Genomic DNA, 20,929 nt, shown 5'->3' with positions numbered 1-20,929 from the left:
ATGCGGCCGCCGGCTGCTGCGGTGGCCCCCGGTGGAAGCGATGCCGCGCCGGGGCCCCGCAGCCCGCACGGACACCGCTGACTGACATCAGGAAGGTCCAATGGGAGGACGCGGTTGGTTGCCACAGCAACACCCCGAGGCGGTGGCCGGTGAGGGGCCGTTAGGGTTTGGTACCCGGGCTGCCGGGGGTCCTGGCCCATCGCGCCCTGCCTGGACCAGACGCCGGGCATCATTGGATCCATGAGGAGGAGGCGGGCACCGGGATTCACCGGCCGCGGGGATAACGCCACGACCCGTGTGCCTGATCAAGTGCTGTTGGCACGAACAGCGAATTACTTCTGTGCGCTGGGAAAGGGCTGAGAGAGGAAGGGAGTCCCGGGGGAATTCCACCGCAGCTGGTGTTACGTTAATGATGCTGCTCGTTTCCTTTAAAAGGGTTCTGAAACGCTGTACTGAGCAACTCGGAATGAAAAGTCCAAGTTCGTGCCCATGTCTTCAACAGGCAAACCTGTGAGAGAAGTTATAGAACCAATTTTACTACTTCAGGAGTGCAGCATGTTAAATACATGTATTTCACGTGCTCGGAGTACTCCACGCTCAAGGTGCTCACCTCCTGTAGTGAGCCAGCAATTTTCTACTTCATCACCTTGAGCTGCCTTCTAGAAGCCGCCTGCATTTTCCAGTCGTTCTGAAAGTTTACCAACCCAGTTCAAAATTATTAGTAATAACCTATTGAAAATGGTTAATAATGGTTAATAATGAACTTTTCAACCTAAACATTCTACCAAGATCGCATCATACAGAAAATGCGTAGAACACTTCCACAGGGAAGCTCATTAATGACCTCTTAACGACTTATTTGGAGAGGGATTATTTTGCGTAGTTAGTGCTACCTGATCTACTCGGACGGATCACGGGTGAAATCCATTTCCAGAACAAGTGCGGAGGCTGTCACAATCGCTGTAAGAAAAGGAGGAAAAAGGAACACGGCAAAAATGCAGCACCAGAACTGGGATCTGGAATGGGCTACCTGGATGTGAGCAATAAGGGAATACCTTGATTTTCCTTACTCCTTCAATCAGCTCAGCGTCAGAGGCTGGGGAAATGTGAACGCAGACCGCCTCCTGCTAGGCAGTGTCATACCCACATTCCCACAGCACAGCCCAGCCCTGGAAAAGCCGGACTGGTGAAAGAGGAAAACACGGAGGCAGGAAACCTGACTGCCTGGTTCGCAGGTAATGAGTTGTCTCAGTGTCTTTTTTAATTGGCTATTAAAGTTCTCATACCTTAATGGGGAAAACACAGATCAGCTCTGATAAAAGTTCTTAACACAGGTTAGTGATCGGTCTGAGTCTCTTACGATGATGGGTTTAAGTTGGTCCTTTGGAAAAAAAAAAACCCAAATATTAATTACATTGCTCTTGGTAAGCCTTATTCCTTGCAGGTATCAAACTGCGGGCCTGAGTGCACAGGACTGGCCTCCACCTTTTCCATGTATGTAGAAAAAACCCTCCCACCCAAACCCCAGAAAACCAAGACACAGAGCAGATCTTTGCATACTCTGTGTGTGTGTGTGTATATATATATATACGTATGTATGTGTGTATATACATGCACACACTCTCACCTTAATCTAAGCTGACCCAGAGCCCCTCCTCAACTGCTGCTGTACCTCAGGTTAACCCGTTCTGGGCTTTGCTGCAGTGAAGTTAACCTGAACACTCTCTGAAGACCTTTCATTAAGGGACTAGCAGGCACCTACCTCCACTGTGCACCCCTCAAGGCATTTCTGGTATTTGAAATCTGTGCAACACCATCTTAATGATAGGATCAGACTTTACAGAGCTCGCCATGAGATGCAGATTGAGAATATTACATGAAAAACAGAAAAAAGTCCCACATTAATAGCTGGAAAAGTTTATTACTGGAGTGCACACCACTGTAACCTGAAACGGCAAGTTAACGTTATATGCACACATGCAGTGTGTTTTCTAGACAGATTCTTGAAAACCGGTATTACTGAGGTTCACATTAATGAATAACAGCACGGGGTTTTGACTTGTTACGAACAAACAAGAATCATGGAGATTTTTCTGGGTTATACAAGTGAAGAGCATATACAGGAAAGGTAAACGGGATTCACCGCAATTCAGAAATAGCATCCAAAGCCCTTTTCCTGTCTTACACGACAGACCATTTTTTAAGATGCTAAAGTAGAGGAGGTCAATGCGAGGGACTAGCAATGGACACCATTAACAGACATAGAATCATAGAAATCATAGAATAGTTAGGGTTGGAAAGGACCCTAAGATCATCCAGTTCCAACCCCTTGCATGGGCAAGGACACCTCACACGAAACCATGGCACCCAACCAAACCCTGCCTGCGCCAGATCTAGCTCATCCACTTCCTTGGCGTTGGTGTGGCAAAGCCACGGGGATATCCCACCTCTGCTGAATGGTGTGTTAAAATCACAGCACCATCTTAGCAGCGCTGGACCTGCTTCTGGAAGCTAGGGCTTGCTTGTGTGCCTGCCAACATCTCTTGATGGGGCAGGAACTTTTTTCCTGTAGGCCTAGGGTCTCGAGGTGGGGGGCACAAAATGACCTGTCGCGACAGCCTACCACTGGCCCTGCCGTCCCCCTCCAAAAACGCCGGGGACCGGCTGGCACACGGCCTTCTTCCTTGCCCAGGCCTCGGGGCCACGGCAGGCTGGGGGGCCCACAGCAGGCGCCCCGGCTGAGCCCGTCCCTCCCTGTTCTGCCGCCTCGCCCCACGGCCATGCTGCGGACACACGTGGGCTCCTCCGCACCCCCCCACCGGGGCTATTGTTGGATTGCGGACAGCGGCGCTGGCTGCCACGGGCACTCCCCTCCGCATCCTCTTGAAAGCCACTCTTGAAAGAAGTAAGTTACTGGCTTCCTTTGGAGGATGTGAAGACTGATTTGGGCAATCCCGAGGGCAGTTTAGGGGCTTAAGAATGCATCTTCTGAGGCTCTACAGAACATCTTTCAGGTGGTGCAAAACTTCAGCACGTAAAGCTTAAATTAATGGACCTGCTGGATCCACCAGGCACAAACAGAAGGTAAAAAATGAATAGTTTTAGTTTAAAAATTTATCCTACACTGCCCTCTGGCAACACAAACATTTAATAACATAGTTCCCTAAAAGCTAATTAATCACACATTGCCAAAAAAGCAACGGGGACCGCCTGGCACAGCCAGGCTCTGCAAGCATGGGATGAACCCAATTTGCTCCATCCGCTTCCCATTTGTCCCAGCCTTGGGGAACGAGGGGGGAAGCAGGTTAATGAGGAAGTGTATTCAGTGCTCCCCTAAAACCCCAAAGCCTCCAGTGACTATTTTGGGTAGAAGTATTCTAAGTAATTAAAACCCACTAGTTGCAATAGGTAAGAGCTCCAACCCAACAGGCGTAACAGAGGAGCAGGGCATGTGTTACATGCACTTTGTTGTACAGAGCTAGCAGCGTTTTCATTAGAAAGCTCCACTTCATTCAACTTAAGGGACCACTTCAAACCGCGAACAAACCATGCAAACAAGTCAATCGTGTGAGAAAGCATTCTAAAACGATTTTATTGGAATGATACAGGAATGGTTAATATACACATTAAATCCTCAATGCCTGCCTTCTACATAGAAAAACAATAGATAAATGAACAAACTCTGTTCTTGTGCCCACTGTTAACCCAACATAGGTACAATACAGAAAAACAGCAAACAGGCAGCAGACTCCCAGCACCCCAAAATTCATACAGGGTATCTGCATCAGAATGAACGCAGGTTTTACACACAACAAGGAGTTATTTTCAGTATTTTTCTGTTTGTGCTGGTGCCTTGTTCCCTGGACAAAGAAATAATTCAGTCTGTCTCAACAGAGCTTTCTTAGGAATGCTGACACAGTCTGAACACTACCATATGGCGAGGCTGGGGGACCAGGCGAGGGAAGTGACTTTGCTTTCTTAAACCTGGCGATTTTCTTGCCCATCAGAAGCAGAGATCAACTTCGTTTCAGCATGTTTTGGGTCGCTGAACTGTCAGAATTTGGCAGAGATCTTCAATTACATCTTCCACAAAATGATGACTGCAATTTACAAAACTTACTTACACCATTACTTTCCTTACACAGGAAACACAGCAAACAGGCATGAGTACAGTGACTCGCATGTCAAATTCCACTTTCTTCACAAGACTTCACTTCCATACCTTCTCAAAAACTCGTTTAGAGCTTAGTTAAACACTAATTGAGACATAAAGATGGTGCCAATGTTAAGAAAGAAAAATCACCTCAGTTCAGACAGGTGAAATCGTATTGAGCAACAAAAATCAGACACTGGGTTTAAAACCTAACTTCCATCCTCAAACAGTCTTAGAAATAAATTTCACAGCATTTCAGTAATTACTGAAATATGATTTAACAAAATGACTGATGAAGCCGCTGATGAAAAAGCACAAAGGCGTGTGAAGGCAACGTTAATCTATCCCTGTGCTTTTTGATACTCTGCTTGCTTATGTAAGCACAAGCTTGAAACTGACCTCCCAGGCTCCCAATTCAGAAGAGATAAAACACGAATTAAATGTCATTTTAACTAACTTTAACTCAGTTTTACGCTAGATCCGGCAGAAGTTTCACCATGAGCTGTCTGGCAGCAGAGCTGCTCTCCAGCCACAGCAACAAGCTGCATTCTAACAGACATTGACAAAATCATTAGTGGTAGCGAAGAGAACAAAAGTCCCAAAGAAAGGCTGGTGAGGGAACTATCCAATTACTGCACTTTAGAACATCTTTGTAAAAGATCTGACTTTTATCCCATTCCTAAATTTCAGACTTTGAAACCAAGAACTCCAATCAGTTTCAGAAAGTATTTAAAAAGCACTGCCCAGATTTTAAAGCATCAGTGTAAAATAACCAAATGGCGATGGAGCCTTTTGCTCATCTGTGCCCTTTTGTTTCTCTGTCTTCACAGAACAAAGAAAATCAAAATTGTGGAGCCATTAGAATTAGCCTCTAACTATGCCAAAGACTAATTATCTTTCTTCCTGTGTTCTGATGCTTTTGGGGAGTAAATACGTGGTGCAAAATGCATTTTAAGTTACCCACACACTTTAAAAACCTGTTTCTCACCCTTCAGGGCACTTGTAATTATTTGTATTTTTGCAGAGTATGGCCAAGAAATACAGTCTATCTCAGGAACACTGGGAGAACAGACAGGTTAATATTGCACCAATACAAGACACTTGAATGGATTTGCAGTTGCTGCAATAGCTTCATGATATGGCAATAACAATGGAAAAAAAGTTTTTAAGCCTTAAAAAAAAAGAAGTCTCACTTAATTACAGTATTTTTGCTATTCAAACATTTCCTCCTTTGAAAAAATACTATATGGATCTAATGACTACTTGAACATGCAATACGATGCCTAATGCTAGAAGCAGTGTGAACTGGTATTTTTGTAGAGAAATACATTAAAGGCTTTCACCCTTACACAGGTAAGGAAATGCCATTTCTGGCTGTTTTGGCTTATTTGCAGGAGTGCCTGGGGATTAGCGCAGTCGTCACTGAGGTGGACATTGCACACAGATGTGTAACCGAGTCGTGCTTAGGCAGCTGTGTGATGAACTTGCCAACGGAAAGGCCATCCATTGCCCAAATCCCTTTTTGTGAAAAGAGCCGACGTGGATCACTTACATGAGAAAAACATGGCTTTTTTGTTTGTTTTTACCATCTGTACAGTGTGTTACAATACAAATCTTAAATATCCACTCTACAAAAGAACAAACACAACTTTCAAAAGTGACTACAATGGCTATACTACACACCACCACCTACAATTTCATCTAAAACCAGAAAAGACGCTGAAAAATTACTGCGTAATTCAGTAACATTTTTGAGGCAACTCAGGCACTAAAGTTAGTATCTGACAAGGTTTTAGATGCTGTTTTCCATGTTTTAAATACTTGGATCCCTAGGTATAACCCCATCTGTATTATTAGTACTAAAATAGTTTCTTTAAGTTTACACAAAATGGACGAATTGCCAAGACAGTTTGAATTAGGTGAAAATCATTCATGTCCAATTGCTTCATTCCTATGCTTCCAACTTGGCAGTAACACACTCCGTGCTCTCTAATTTTATGTTCACATTGTCATCTTGTGTTCAAATTTGTATTAGGTGAATGCTGCAAGCACCAATCATGTTAGAAATCACATCTACGTTTCTTGAAGCAGAGACAATTGTACTATTTTATAAAAAGCTGTGGAAATTCCCTTTACAGAATGTTTAAGGCAGTTGAAATTCATGCTTGCTGCTTTGCCAGTGCTTCAGCTTCCTGAAATAGCAGAAGAGAATTACACATATTAGTACTTCATGGAAGGTGATAACTTACATGTACATGTGTTAGCATATGACACAACAAAATCTGCAGTGGCACATGATTAAGAAGTGGGCAGCACTGAACCCAACTTAAGAAGAGAGTCCCCACCACGTCTAATGACATTACAAAACAAGTTCCATACAGTGCTGGCTTTAACTCCGGTTCTGAGCCACCTCAAGTAAGACCTGCAGGAATATTCCAACCTGTGCCCACAGCTGGTTTTGACCATAAAAGTTTAAAACAAAAAATGGGGGTAGGGGGTGTGGAGGGGTGAAGAGGTCTTAAGAGAGATGCTGTATCCTTTCTGAACCAAACCCTACTGAGCCAGCATTTAGCCACTGCCTCCCAGAAGGGTGACTGAAGCAAGCTGCGAGTCCTCAGCTGGGCACAGCCCAGAGCTGATCAAGCACAAGACCCACACGTGAGCCCTGTTGTGGGCTGGCAGCAGGTCCGTCCTGGCACTGACAGTGCTGAGTAATCCCAGCTCCCTGCTGCACTGCAGGAGGACAGGAGCCAGCAGGGACACAGAAGAAAATTAACCTGTATTATTCAGTTGTCTTCCAGCCTTTGTAAGGGGGTCACAAAGGAGAAGAGAATGACAACAAAAGAAAGGCAAAATTCACCTTTTTTTTTTTCTGAAGATGTGTTCTACAAGTGTACTTTTGACTGAAGATTTATTTAATCACCTGTTAGCAGCAACACGGCCTACAGGAAGATAAAGAGTCCTGGTGGTCTCACTGCAGCACTTTAGGCTGGACAGTGTGGTTTATTTTAAAGGAAAAAGTTTGCCATCTGCTGAACTTTTATGTAATGGAGTTGTTTGCTTTTGTGACTAAAAAGAAATACTGAAAATAACAGACACAACAAAATCATTGCTAACATGAGCCAGTACGCTACACAAATAAAAAAACACGAGGAGGAAGGACTAAGAAGCAAATTTCCAAGAAGCCTATAAGACTTGCAAGAGAGGGGACACGTGGATGACCCCAGCCTGCAGGGCAGGAAGTACCACGCATATCTCCCTTATCTTAGACATGGTGGATCACTCTGGTTTTCCTGGCTATCTGCCCAAGTGCCTCTGACTCAGGGGCGTGGGAAAGCCTCGCTTGGCTGCCGGCTCAGGTTTGCTGTGCTCTGAGACTGCGCTCTGCTCCTCTCTGGCCACATGTCACAGGCCAAAGAGCAGAGCCAGGCATCACCGCTGCTCGTGCAAGGGCATCCGGTCCGTCCATGGCAGAAAAGGCAGGTGAAGAATGGAGGAAAGGTTAAGAAGAACTACAAAGCATGGTGAAAAAAAAACAATGTTTGATGGTCTCTAAAAGACAAGTGGCTCTTTGAAGGGTAAGAAAGAGGAGATGGTTCCTTTGGCTTTAGAAAAACTCCATTCACCAGTCATGAGCACTACAGAAGTGACATCTAGCGTTGTTGGTTTTTTTCTCTCCAGAAAACGCAAGACAAAGTACTTACCTTCAAAACAGGCAGTGGCAAACGAGGGAGGATTCCAGGTATTCCCCTCATCCCCAGGAAAGTGGGTACAAGTAACTTGGAGAACATGATAACCTATCCGTCTTGAAGGTCAAACTATTTCCTCAGGCGTGGTCTTGCAAGCTAACAGGGAAAAGCCTGGGCTTCTCAGATTTGACACTACACCTCTTTCATGCTTTTCCCTATTTCTCCCTCAAGGCCCCTCACTGAGCATGCTCTCAGTCCTTAAATAATTAATCACAGCCTTTAATTCACAAAATCCTCTCCCCTTAAGACCCACCCATACTGCCTGAAGTAGGGGTATTTAAGATAAATAGAAAGCAAACCTTTCTCAGGGTTTGTAGGTCTTATCATACCCTCAGTGCCCAAAGCACAAACCAAGTCACCAGGGCTCAGTAAATAGTTTCACATGCATTTCACATGCTTACTTCAGAGCTCTTCTTGTTTAGCATTAATACTGGACCTTTGTGCTCAGCCAACCACCTTTCCAAATCTCTCCTAATGAAATTTAATGGAGGTTTACTGTCAAGGTCCTCTCTTGCACTCACATACAGGTTTATCCCAGACTTTTCATTTTATGTAGCAACAGACACGGATGTAATGTCATTAACTACAAATACTATACCCAAGCTGCATGCAGCTATGCTGTAAATGCCAATTTCAGCACCAGGCAATCAGCTTGATTTTACATCATGTAATTGTGGGACAGATACCAAAAGTCAGACCAGCAGCAGAATGCACTGGGTACAAGGTCACTTATGCAAAGGTTATCTTCATCAGCTCAAACGCACCTCCCCAGGCTGCAGCAAGCAATTCAGCATAGTACAGCTGCATTGTGTTTCTCCTTTTGAAAATTCACCTTTTCCTTAGGTGAGGACAGAATCAGAGCAACTAATAGCCATGCTGACTGATTCTGCAGGCTGGCAGGTTAAGGAAGCAGCAATGTTCATACACATTACAGACACAGATGACCTGATTTGTTATGGCAGCACCTGCTCCCCAGTACCACTGCACTTCCCATGAAAGGAAACACAAGCTTTCTTGCTGTGATCTCAGGGCTGCTTTCTTACTCCTTGGCTCCATGCTGCACACTCTCTTGTGCGATGCTGTGCAGATGTTCCCAAAAACTTAAGGAATACTGATATGACTATGGCACTGTGTGCAGCTGGCCTTCCGACGTCTGCAATGCATGATGCTGGGGTTTTGCTCTCTGCAATTCTGTACGACGCAGAGTTCTTCCTCACTACACCATTTCTACTGCTAGAAATCAGTTTGGCTCCCAAAACTGCTTCAGTCTGATCCACAACTTGTAATGCTCATCACTGACAGATCACCATCCGCCTTTAAAATTAGGTCTCTTAGTGATGTGCAGAGCATGACCTTCAACTCTTACATGAATAAAGCTGAAAGGAAACGGCGTGTTTATCCGTTGGAACAAGAAAGCTGGAAGTGACCTGGAGGATCCTGCTGTTGTCAAGTGAAACGTATAAAGCAGGCTTGTCCTACCCTATCAAAATCAAATGGAGAATTCCAGCTCACTGCATCCGCAAAGCAGCAACCCAGTTTGTAATTGGCAAAGAAAAACAAGGCTTTGGATAACAAGCTGGAGGAAAAAATTACTCTGAAGCCAGACCACGTTATTTCAAATACAGTGACCCTGGTTTCAAGGTATTTTCTGGTACAAAAATCTTACCAAAAGTTCACATGAATTAAGTTTTTCACTGAATTGAAAGAATTCTTTGGGTTTGTGACAATTTTTTTTAAATCTAGACTTCTTGTGCATTTTTCGGTGAACAACTGAGGAAAAACAAAGATCCATTGGTCAGAAACAATTATTTCTAGTGAAGAACTTGACCCAGCTCTTCTTTCCAAAGCAATGAAAGCTCTTCCATTAACTTAAATAAGAACAGGGTGGCTCTGCAGTGAGGACAGCAAAAAAGCGTTTGTACCGAACACTGAGTTCTTCTCGTAGAAGGAGGGAAGTTGCCTCCAGTGAACACCAGATCCTCCAAATAAACCAGCACATAACAGTGTGTGCTGTGATGTTGGAGCCTGAAAGTTATCAGATCTGTGGGTAGACTGACTGGGGCAACCACAGAACACATAAAATATCCTACTATGAGCAGAGAAGAACAAGGTGTAGAATACAGGTCGGAATTTCCTTGAGAAACGTGCGCACCTACCTTTGAACCAGGTGGTGCAGTCAAGCCTAAAAACGCATATACCGCATTGTTCTCTCGTGCTTCGAAGAAAGCTTCATAGTCCTTCACCAAAGGAGTCCAAGAGGGTGGGGGAAACAAAAGGCAGAACATGAGTTGTCAGAAACAGCCGCAGCTCAATTTGTATTATCAAACACATACCAAGCAAGCTCCTCCTGTGGCCGAATGCAAAATTCAGTGTCCCCTCAGCCAATTATTGTTAGCACTAATCCCATATCCACTGTACTGCCTGAAAAGAGAATATCCCTGTTTGGAGCAAGAAGATGCTGCTATGAGGTGCTTCTGCTTTTCCCAGAGGGAGAGCCTCCGTAGCAAGGCAGTTATTGTCACTTGTCTGGCCTGGATGTCCCCACTACTAATTACTGAGGAAGAATGGCAACTGTGCAACTATGGACATTAACTCTTAAACCTGTTAAAAGTTAAATTTAAACCTGTAAACTGAGAGTACACCTTTTCCCATCATGTTTCTCATTAATGATTACGCTAATGAAGGAAATCAGGTAGCACTGTTCATTGTTCTCATAGGGCCCTATAGTTGTTCCAAATATGTACACAGCCACTTCCCATGAAAATTAAGGTAAAAACAAATAATAAAAGAAATACCAATACTCCCTTCTCTGCCCTTTTTTATATTTGAGGCAGAATGCATTGTTGGTAGAAACAACGCAACTTAGTTGTCTGCTACATTTGGAAGAAGCAAGCAAAAAGCCCACAGTGTGGCTCAGCAACAGCAGTTGCCAAACACCGGCTAACCGAACCCATGAGGTTTGTGTAAGTTCACTGTCGTCCCAGTTACCACATACTTTCCTCACCCTGATTTCCAAACTCAGCACATATCTGTCCTATGACTTTCCTTCTCTCCCTTTTTAACTGAAGCAACAGCAACAGCTTCCTCCAGCTTTGTGGGGGAGTGTTTTGATGCAGGAGTCCAGCCTGAGAAAACAGGCAAGGCAGTAGCTCAGAGCAGGCTCAGTCTGGGCTGAAGTCAGGAAGAGAGCTGCCATTAGGGGCATGCTGCTTTGCATGCCTGTCTGCGTGGTAGGCAAAAGCCTAAGAAACAGCAAATGCCATTTGAAAATAGCAGCATGTTCAGAGCAGGGCCAGCTCTAAAAGAAGCAGCTGCAGCTGAAACAGAAAAAAATTACAGGGTGCAAAGGATTCAAGCTGCCTAGAAGACGAGGTGCACTGAATTTTTGTTCGATTTGTACATGCAAGATTCCAGTGCTAATTTGATAAAAATGTGTACAATTAAGTTAAATCCCCCCTGAAGCCCTTCTGTTGACAGTACTGGGGCTGCTTGATAACAAAGGGGTTGTTTATCTTGCTAGAGCATAGTCCAGCAGTCTGCTTTGTAGCATCTCCCAGGAAAGGAATGCCTGTGACTAAGGAGCAGGGTTCATGCCAGCCTGTACAGCACCAACAGTTGCAGCCTTTCTGCTGTGCACAGGCCAATAAAAACCAATTTGCTCATTCCTCTGCCAGCTATGCTGCATCAGATGAAATATACAGGGAAGTTCACGCTTGAGATGGATCAGATAAAGACAGAGGTTCAAGTGTATGGGCACAGAATTAACTTTGGGCTTCCTGAAAGCTAAACTGTAGTAATTTGAATCAAGCTACATTAACTCTCTGAAATTCAGAAAGTTCTAGGTGACAGCAACCAAAATTTGAGGGATGAAATAAATCCATAGCAAGAACTGGTCTAAAGCGTCTAACCCCCTTTTCCCAAAGCTACTGTATTCACAACTGTCATAGGTTGTAGCTGGGGAAGCACCTCTGACAAGCAGGCATCCAGATCTAGGTGCATACAGCTTTTTTCTTCCTGTCCCACATCCCTGCATGGTAAACCCTATTCTGCTGCACAGCTGTAGCGGTGCAGCAGCAATCTGGCAACACTTCACTGATAAAGGACAACCACACAGTGATCTGCCTGCATCCCTAAAGCCCTGGTACACCAAGGGAGAAAGGTGATACTGTTGCAACTGGACTTCCTACTGGTACAGAAATATTTGCTGCTTCTTTCTGTTTGTTTGTTTTTAAAGACCTAGCGGAACAGAGATGTTCAGTTCTCTGTGACTAGCCCCTTCCCAGCTTTCTGCTGCAGACAACTATTTATCATTACATTTGCTGCTCCAAACCAACTTTCTTCTGTGTCACAAGCAGTCAGTAATATTTTGAGAGCCGAGTAGTGCATTAGCTGACTGTGGATAGTTTCAAGTTCTGCTTTTATTACAAGCAGGAAAAAATTTCCTGGTCCCTTGAGAGTAATTTTTCAGTAGGCACAAAATTGCCTCACAAAGGTCCAGAATCAGCAGGTTCTGGCTTACGGACTTTGCAGGTCAGAACCAGACTGCAAAATGACTTAGAAATCCGACACACAGCATCAGCTCTCATATTGTGAGCTCTTTTCAGAAGATATTAAGTTTAAAAAATAAAACTAGCAGTTAATCTAATAACCATTCAAGCATAGCCTGCTGAGTAGAAGTGCTCCAGGGCAACTTACTTTTGATCAAGCACTAAAATAATTAGAAATAGGAGTTGTATTTACAACATGAGTTTAATCCGTTCAAGTTACTGGAGTAAGTGGGCTGCAAAAGCCTTCATTTTGAAAGCAGTATGCAAAAACTGATCAGAGGATCACAAAACTGATTTAAAATCATGGCAGACATCACTTCATAGCAGCACTTATTTTGGAAGATGAACAGACTATAGAGCTATCTGGGATCCACACATATGGGCAAACCCCACAAGTCAGAACAGACCTCGGAACTTGGTGCAGAACATAAGGTTGGTGCAACAGTGCCACTCTGTGAAGTGCTAGTTCACCATTGTGGTGAACATGAGAATTAAAAAACCCTGTACACTTTCAGAGCCATAAGAGGAGAGAAAAAGAAAAGAGAAGCGGGCTGGGTATATATATACATTGCAAGGTGGTGGTAGGCTCTTTCCAATAAGTAGCATAATAACTTAAGAATCAGGAGGTCCAAGCTTTAATCTCTGCACTATGGTGGACCTGGAATCAGTTATGATTACAAGCCCAAGAGGAGGGATGAATGTCTAACACCTTCCATGCCCCTCGCACTGTGCACGCCTGAACATACGGCTGGTCAAGTCCTTCCCTGCTGATGACAACAGCGAGCATAGAATTCAGCAGCGAGCAAGGGGACTGGGAGGGAGAAGAACATGCTGGGACCTGGAGCCTTTCCTTACCCCGAGGTACCGGCTGTCATTGAAGAGCCGGGGGGGCAGGGGGTTCCCACTTGCTGGCCGGCTGTCTTCAGGGACGTTCTCACGCATCCATTTCCGATTCTCCTCATTGGCAGCAATATCCTTTTCCTCAAACTCAATTTTGTTAGCTTCCAAGAAACCTAGCACATCTTGTTGCTGCTTTTTAATCTGTCACAAGAGAGAAAAAGGGAGAGAAAGCAAACAAAAATCAGTCAAACCATTTTTGCTGCTAATTATGCAGTTCCAGAGTTCAATGCAGAAACAAGGGGGTGCAAAATAGGCCGAAAATGGAAATTACTAGAAAACTCTTGGAATAAAAGTTTTGTAAAGAGTTATATCTGAGCCTTGACCTAGGCTCCCATATAACTGAACAGGCTGAGGTCTACAGACATATGAACACTGTGAACCTTAAATGTCTCTAATGGACAGCAAAGAGGGGAGCAGTTCTCTCACAGAGGCTGTGCTGGCGGGGCTTTACACTTAAGTCAATACAATTAAGAATGCTGCTTTTTCAGGTGCAGTGAAGTTTGCTGGAGGGCCACCTGAGATACAACCTGCTTCCTTCGTGCCCTGGAAGCACAAGCTGAATGCACCCTCATAGAAACCAGAGTCCCACCTTGCTGCAGGGTCTTCCTGTTAGAGATCTCATTGAGTTCTCACTAGCAGTAAGATCCCAAAGTAATTTGGCTTATGTTTCTCTGGACAAAAAAAATCAAACAACCCTCTCCTGCTATGTTCTAGGTTTCAGTGGCGGCAGGTATGGTCTCCGAAGAGCTGCAACCCCACAAGCTTGTCCTTGCTCATCTGAAGAAGTCTGGGGGTGCTGACTGCACAGGCTGGACAAGATCCCACACCTGATCCTCTGCATACTCACACAGCACCCCCATGAAAAGCAGTATCTGTGTGGCAAAGACTGTGCTGGCTTTTTACAGGACAGGTGGTTTTTGTTTACTGCCATACATGAATTATTGACTTCCTGATACAGAGATGGTCTGCTTATGCTCTATTCTTCTTTTGCATGACTGTACCACCATAAAGGAAATTATAACCATGTGCAGCCTGGCAAACAATTAAAAAAAATGGGATTTAATGGGAAATTTGGTCTCCTCAAATTATTCCCTTCCCTGCAAACCCAGCCCGAGGCCTGGCTTTAACCCAACCAGCTCAGTGCAGCAAAAGCAGAGCTTTGTACAGATGTTGTACTGCTGCTAATTCAGGTCTGCAGCAGCGTTCCCGAGCAGCCTCTCCATATACGGTGAAGGGAAACCTCCCTGAGCAGCTCCAGGGTCAGGGCACAGCAGCTGAGAGCCAAATACGGAGCCAGAGCTGGAGCAGCAGCTCACATGGCCACAGAGCCGGACCAGGAGCAGTGGGGAGGCTGCAGGGTGCTGGTGCAGGACAAGTGCAGCTCTGGAAGGATGAAGTTTGGGAGAGCACAGCCCACCTATGCCTTGGCTGTCTTTAAGCATCCATTTAGTCCATTGCTGCTGCTCTCTCCTCACAACTGCCACTCACCCCTCATGGCCACCTCTTCTCTCTCCTCACGGCTGCACCAGACCTGGTAATAAATGGCTTTTTTCCCCCTGAACTAGTGACATTTTCATTAACCATTTCTAAATTACACATCCAGTGAGTTTCCATCAGTCTCAGGAACATGTCCCAAATCTGCTGCTTAGCAAGAACACACTTTGAGCTGTCTCAGATTTCTAATAAAAAAAAGAAAACCAAGTTTTTACCTAATCTCCTAGTAAAATGTACGTTCTGCCACGTAAAACAAGAGCTCTGTTTGACAGTTATTACCCTTTTCATCTCCCGAGAAGTCTCTTCATTCTTGAAATCATTTCTACTATTAGATTGCCTCCAAGACATACACACATCCTCACATTCCTTACAGCATCTCAGCTCAGCCTCTCGGTTCAACCCCTTCAAAGGCAGACTCTGCGTATTCAGTCGTTCCATACAGCCCCCAATCTGACCAGGCTGGACTACCTCAGCCATTAAGATCAAGTTTCTCCAGCATGAAGAAAATGCCTCTGGCTACCCTACTTGTCATTATTTCATATAATGAACTTTAAATAGAGTTCTCTTCCAAGACATATGTATGCCAAACATCTCTATACACCGCCACATCACCCATTTTGCTTTATTTTCACTCATTCTCCCAGTTTCACAGAGCAAGGACAGTCTCTGGCTTGTATTTTAAGCTACAGGTATCACAACCAGATCCCAAGTTCATGAACCCTCTCTGCTTGTTTATGAAGAACTAACAAAGATGGAAATGTATTTCTTTTCTGCTGGAAAAGGCACCATATGAAAGGCAAGCAAGGCCGTTTGGTTTCTGTGCACCTCTCGATCTGTCTATGGTCAAAGGAGGTGATTCTCTAAAAGCACTGTGAAGAAAAGCGAGGAGCTGGTGTTGATGCACGAGTAGTATCAGTTTGAAACCCCAGTTTTCTGGCCTAAGAAAACCCCCCTAGGTTGGAAGATTAAGAGGTGATGTCTTTTCCCAGCTCCTCAGACAAGTCTTCCAACCACAGTGACAAGCACTTATGCAAGAGCATTAAATGTTCCAGAGAAACATGGCACCAACCACCAGACAGAACAGACTCCAAGCTGCCAGATCACATTATTTTATGGGATCTTGTTTAGATAACTTCTATTAATCTCAGGAAGGGGAATACCACAGGGAGGGAAGTGCCTAAAATAAAGCAAAAGACGCCTGCTGCTGCTTCAGGGTACTTTGTCTCACTCAAAAGGGCATACGCTCTCCTCAGGACAAGAGCCTGGGAGATGGTTCCTGCTGCCCATGTTTGGGAGGGAGTGAGGAGCCTTTCTTTAGGATGCGCCTGTCAACACGCAGCACTCGCTTCCTAAAAAAACCTCTCCCAGTTGCCTAACCAGGCATGGACACCAGCCAGCGCCTTTCCAGATACCGCACCTCGTCCTGTGCAAACAATTGTCATGTCTAAAGCTATTTTGGTTTATAGGCTTCAGCTAACTGCAGTTTGCAAACACAAAAAGCCTTGTTTATACCAAGTGCTCCTGACACATTCTGCAGGGCAGAGAGTGCCAGTGGAAAGCCAGGAATGCGCACACAGCCAGTGTGCGAGCTGGAGAGCAGAGAGCAACGCTGCTGAGGCAGGGTACTGCAGTGTGAGCACTCATGGAAGATGCAAAAGCATAGAAACAACAGAAGACACAAGGACAGGATGGGTAGACAACCACAAGGAAGGAAAGTGGCTGCATGCAGGAGCGGATGGAAACAGGCAGAATGGATGGATGGAGATAGAGGGAAGATCCTGCGGTGGAGGCAGGATGGAGACAAAGGGACAGAAGTAGAGGGGTTGGGGTGCGGAGCAGCAGATGCAAGTACTGCTGAAAGAAAGGGCTGCATGTCCTGGAGCTCACAGCTGCAGTGCTTGGGGAAACACAAACGCTCTCAAGTTTTGTTCGCAGATGGCTTCACCTCCAGCCCCAGGAACACACACCGGGTTTCTCAGCCTGAACGCACCAACTCATGCTTCTCAGGCCACTCCTGGGGGAAAACCAGCTAAAATTACTCAAGCGAGTGGAAATGTTACACTTTTTGCTGACATTCCTAAGATAACGTTGAAAGGAAACATTAAACCAAAGAAATCTATTTTCACTTCAGTTTGGCCTTCAAAGTCTGTTCCAGACAGAAATAGCTTCATAGCAAGTTAGCAGTGGGTAAGTGAAGTCTCACCACCAAGCTGTAAACTTCTGCATACAAAATCGGCATAAGTAACATCAGAAGCTGATGATTCCAGCAGACTTTCTGATTTTTAAGATATCTCTGTGTAAAAAGATTCTCTTTCTTTCCAGCTGAAGCCAGTTATGAAACATTAAGCTCTCAAGAGAGCATGTGCACAGAATAACAGGATGAAAATGAGTAGCTTAGGATTATGAACAAGTATTGTCCCTCACTTGGAACACTAAATTTAACTTCAAGATGTGACTCGCATCAGCATACAACATCAGTAACACAAGCGAAACTGCATCAGGGCCACAAGGAGTAGAGACAGGTGACATTTTCCAACAAACTGCTCTCTGTCAGAAATGGAGCTGTAAGCCAAAAGTGGGCAGAAAACTTTCCAGAAAATGCTGCAACATTTTAGAATCAGTGGGGGTTTTCTTCTCCTCCAAATCCTCACTCACTGGTAAAAAAAAAAAAAAAAAACAAACGAAACAAAGCCCCACAACTAAAAGATAACAAGCAGAAAGGAGGCTGGGGTGATGGTGCAGGACCCTGGTCCAGCAAGCAGCAATACTCCATCCCCAGCTCTGGCCAGGGCTGGAAACTGGCTGCTCAACAGGCAGCCTCTCAGGACTACCCTGCTGCAAGGAAACAGTTGTGCTAAACATTTTATTGTAAGGAAATTCAATGAAGTTTCTACCTTTTTTTGTACACAGGCATGTACATACAAACCAACAATCTAGTTTACACTGGCCAAAAGGGGTTTGGGGTTTTTAAGTCTTGGGTTGGGTTTTTTTTCAGTTTATAAATAAATTCCATTTTGGACAATAGACATGTTTTGGAAAGCTATTTATGCACCACTGGAACCCAAACCAAGTTTTAAGCCCGAGTGCTGCTGTTTCGATCACACAAGAAACTTCCCCATGCCAATAATGCAGCTGCAGCTCTGCTGTTCCAGCACTGGCATGGGGTTTTCTCTGCCATTTTTGTGCATCCTGAGACCTCCATGCAGGGAGAAAAAAAACAAACAGTTTTGTTTTTATCTCCAAAAGGATGCGATTAAATGGCTCATACATCATTGTAAGGATTTTCAGGAACTTTAGAGACATTTCCTTAAAGTTCCAGCCATGGTTGTATCATTGCTTACAGCACCCAGCTCCTGCTGAACACACGGTCTGAGCTGCCACTCCCAACCTCACAGCCAGAAGCAAGAATAAGAACAAGAGAGAAGCAACCCCTCATCTAGACCTTCTTGGCTTAAAGACAGAACCAGCTTTAAAGGTTTTTATCTTTTCCAAATCCAGCCTTCTGGGTTCTAGATAAGAAAAAACAACTACATCTTTAAAGTGGTGGTGTTTTAAGCCACTGATGTATTAGACAAGCTGCTTCATCACAGGGAGGAAACTCTTTCAATCACAGGGGATATCTGTGCAGAAAGGTGAAGAAGTTCAAATCCCCAGATGATGCTACCATTTGTAGCCAGAACCATCAGTTCTTCAAACGGTTCAGTACCTTTTGAAAGACAGATCAGCTCAAATTTAAACAGAGAAAGGGAAAAGCACAGCGGGAGAAAACTGCAGCAAACTCCCCGCTGTAGCCGACAGGAAAATACCCAGAAAGTGGTTTTCTTTGGAGGGAGCGGGGCAGCACAAGGAATGCTGTGCTGCTGCCAAGCCAAATTAACTTGCCGCAGGGTGTCCCGCAGGCTGGGCTGCGCGCTGTGACTTCAGGACTTGACCACCTCTGCTGCTGTGGCTGGCAAACAAGACAGCAATTCAGAGCCATTTCGGGGAATCAATAAAAAGATGGGGGGGGTAACTGTTTTTACATTTTTCATCTCATTTCTGAAATTATGCTGCATTTCCCCTGTGCCTTGCTAATGCAGAAGCTAATACTTCCAAATTAGCTGCAAAAGCTGTAATTTTGCCTCCCAGTGCAGTACAATATGTAGGAGTTACACAGTGTAGCAGCTCAGCTATGCAGTGAAATGTCACGGATTCCTGAAGGCCCCCCGGCTTGTTCTCCACCCTCAGGACACTACAACAGGCTCCCTTCAGAGACAAAACACCTCCAAGAAGGCTTGGTCCTAGCCTCCATCAGTTTTCTCTGATTTTATTCCAATACTGAGTTATTCATACAAACAAGCCAGATTCCACCCCACCCCCCCCCATATTAGCATAAAATTCAGAGGTGTCAGTTCTGGTGGTGCTGGTGGCCACCATCATAAATGATGGTCAAAAGGTGGGAAACTTGTTGGCACCTATAGCAATGACCTGCTTGGTCAGAGCTTTGCAGGCCACCTCTCAGGTGTCTCCCAGCAATTCACGCCTCACTCTTAATTCTCCCTTCCTGGTAGAATATTATCTATTTTTAGGTCTGGGCAATTATCATTAGAGAACCACTTCTTTGTTCTGCCAAGCATTACATGTAGTTATATCACCATTCTGTCACTCACTGCTTGGTTTCTGGTCTGTAAGGAATGAGATTGAGGACAAGCACAGCAAAACCACCATGAACTTATGTGACCTAAATCAAACACAGGAGGCTGGAACAGCTCAGGCTGTACTTACACTGCCTGCTTTTTGTTTTGCAGAAATCAGGCAGCATCCAGACAGGCAGCATCCAGATGGGCTCCATATGTACTTACTCTCTCTCTCCAGGGCCCTTTGGGAGAGCCCATAGCACATCACCATGTATCCTGCATAGCTGCTACAGCAACCCTGTCTTCATGTGGTTTGCCCCCAACAGCTGAAAAGTTGTTTATTTGGCCATGGTTCTCACCACCATTGACCCTGGCTGCATGAGTGTCCCATGCAGCCTGAGACTGAGGGCAGGAGGCACCGGGCTCCAGCTCACAGAGAGAGCAATGACCAAACTCCTGTTGCTCACATGTGGCTTTGGAAGACACTTTTTAAAAGCAGGAAAGGGAGGTGAAAGAAAGCAACACTCAAGAGCAAGGTTGAGGGGAAAATCCAGCCTTCTGAAAGGCTTTTACAACCTAACCTGGTGGTTGCATCAAGCCTGGAGTCATGTGGTCTGTCTGCAGCAGGGCATTATCCAGGCATAAGGTACCACATCACAGATCAGGTTTTGCAGCACCAGCCAAGAATACAGTTAGAACAAAGGACAAAGTCTCTACTTCCCGAAACAAGACCATAACTTGCTCCAGAAAATATAGAAAGTTACATAAATGGAAAAGCTGATTCATGAGAACAAAAAGAAAAGCTTCTCTCATGGATTAGAATGCCTTTGTAAGTGCACTCATTCAATAACCCAAGGCTTAAAAATTTGTTAAGTCCCACACCAGCAAATCCCAACTCCAGTTGGAGAGATCCCAGTGCATTCAGTAAGTTATTTCCTGCTAAAAGAACCGAACATGAAAATTAATACCCCCTCCTTGTACTAAAGTCTAGGGATCAGGATTCTCAGCAGAGCCAATGACCCTTCGGACCCAGCTCCCACTCACTTTTCATTTACTCTTTGACACAGACTGAGAAGAGAATGAAATCTCCAGGGGGAGTTTGGCTTTTAGTCCCCTCAGCCCGCTTTGGGAAGTTTGGCCAGTGACACATGCCTGGCTCCTCCATTTGGTACAGCCAGTAAAGCAGCCTGCAGAGCAGGCTCCCAATTGCTGTGTCGCTGACTTGCTGCTGAACTTCAAGAAATTGGTTAAGCAAAAATAAGAAACCTTTTCTCTATTGCTCCAAAGGAAAGAATAAAGTAATATTGTCATCAATTGGAAGATACTAATTTAGAAAACTAACTTCAGCCTAATTCTGCTGAGAAGCACAGGAGAATACTAAATATAGGCTCTCACGCATTCACTTAGGCTGTGAAACAGCACTGAAAGTTGAAGTAACCCACGCAGGCTCACCACCTCTGAAAGGCAGTC

At 44.8% G+C, this 20,929-nt stretch overlaps 1 protein-coding gene across 1 annotated transcript in view; it reads right to left on the bottom strand.

Annotated features, from left to right (window-relative positions):
- Positions 1–3,566: 3,566 nt before the first annotated feature.
- SH3BGRL (SH3 domain binding glutamate rich protein like) overlaps positions 3,567–20,929 on the bottom strand; it is a 33,875-nt gene continuing 16,512 nt past the window's right edge. Inside the window, exons 2-4 of the mRNA XM_065689562.1 lie at positions 13,305–13,490; positions 10,059–10,139; positions 3,567–6,345 (exon numbers count right to left, since the gene is read on the bottom strand). Coding sequence (XP_065545634.1) covers positions 6,313–6,345; positions 10,059–10,139; positions 13,305–13,490 — 300 coding nt within the window. The 3' untranslated portion in view covers positions 3,567–6,312. The remainder of the gene's footprint in view (positions 6,346–10,058; positions 10,140–13,304; positions 13,491–20,929) is intronic.

This window comes from Lathamus discolor, chromosome 9 (genome assembly GCF_037157495.1).
Source record: "Lathamus discolor isolate bLatDis1 chromosome 9, bLatDis1.hap1, whole genome shotgun sequence".
NCBI classification, from domain to species: domain Eukaryota; kingdom Metazoa; phylum Chordata; class Aves; order Psittaciformes; family Psittacidae; genus Lathamus; species Lathamus discolor.
Note: the sequence above shows the minus strand (reverse complement) of the source record. Positions and strands in the feature narration are given on the sequence as shown.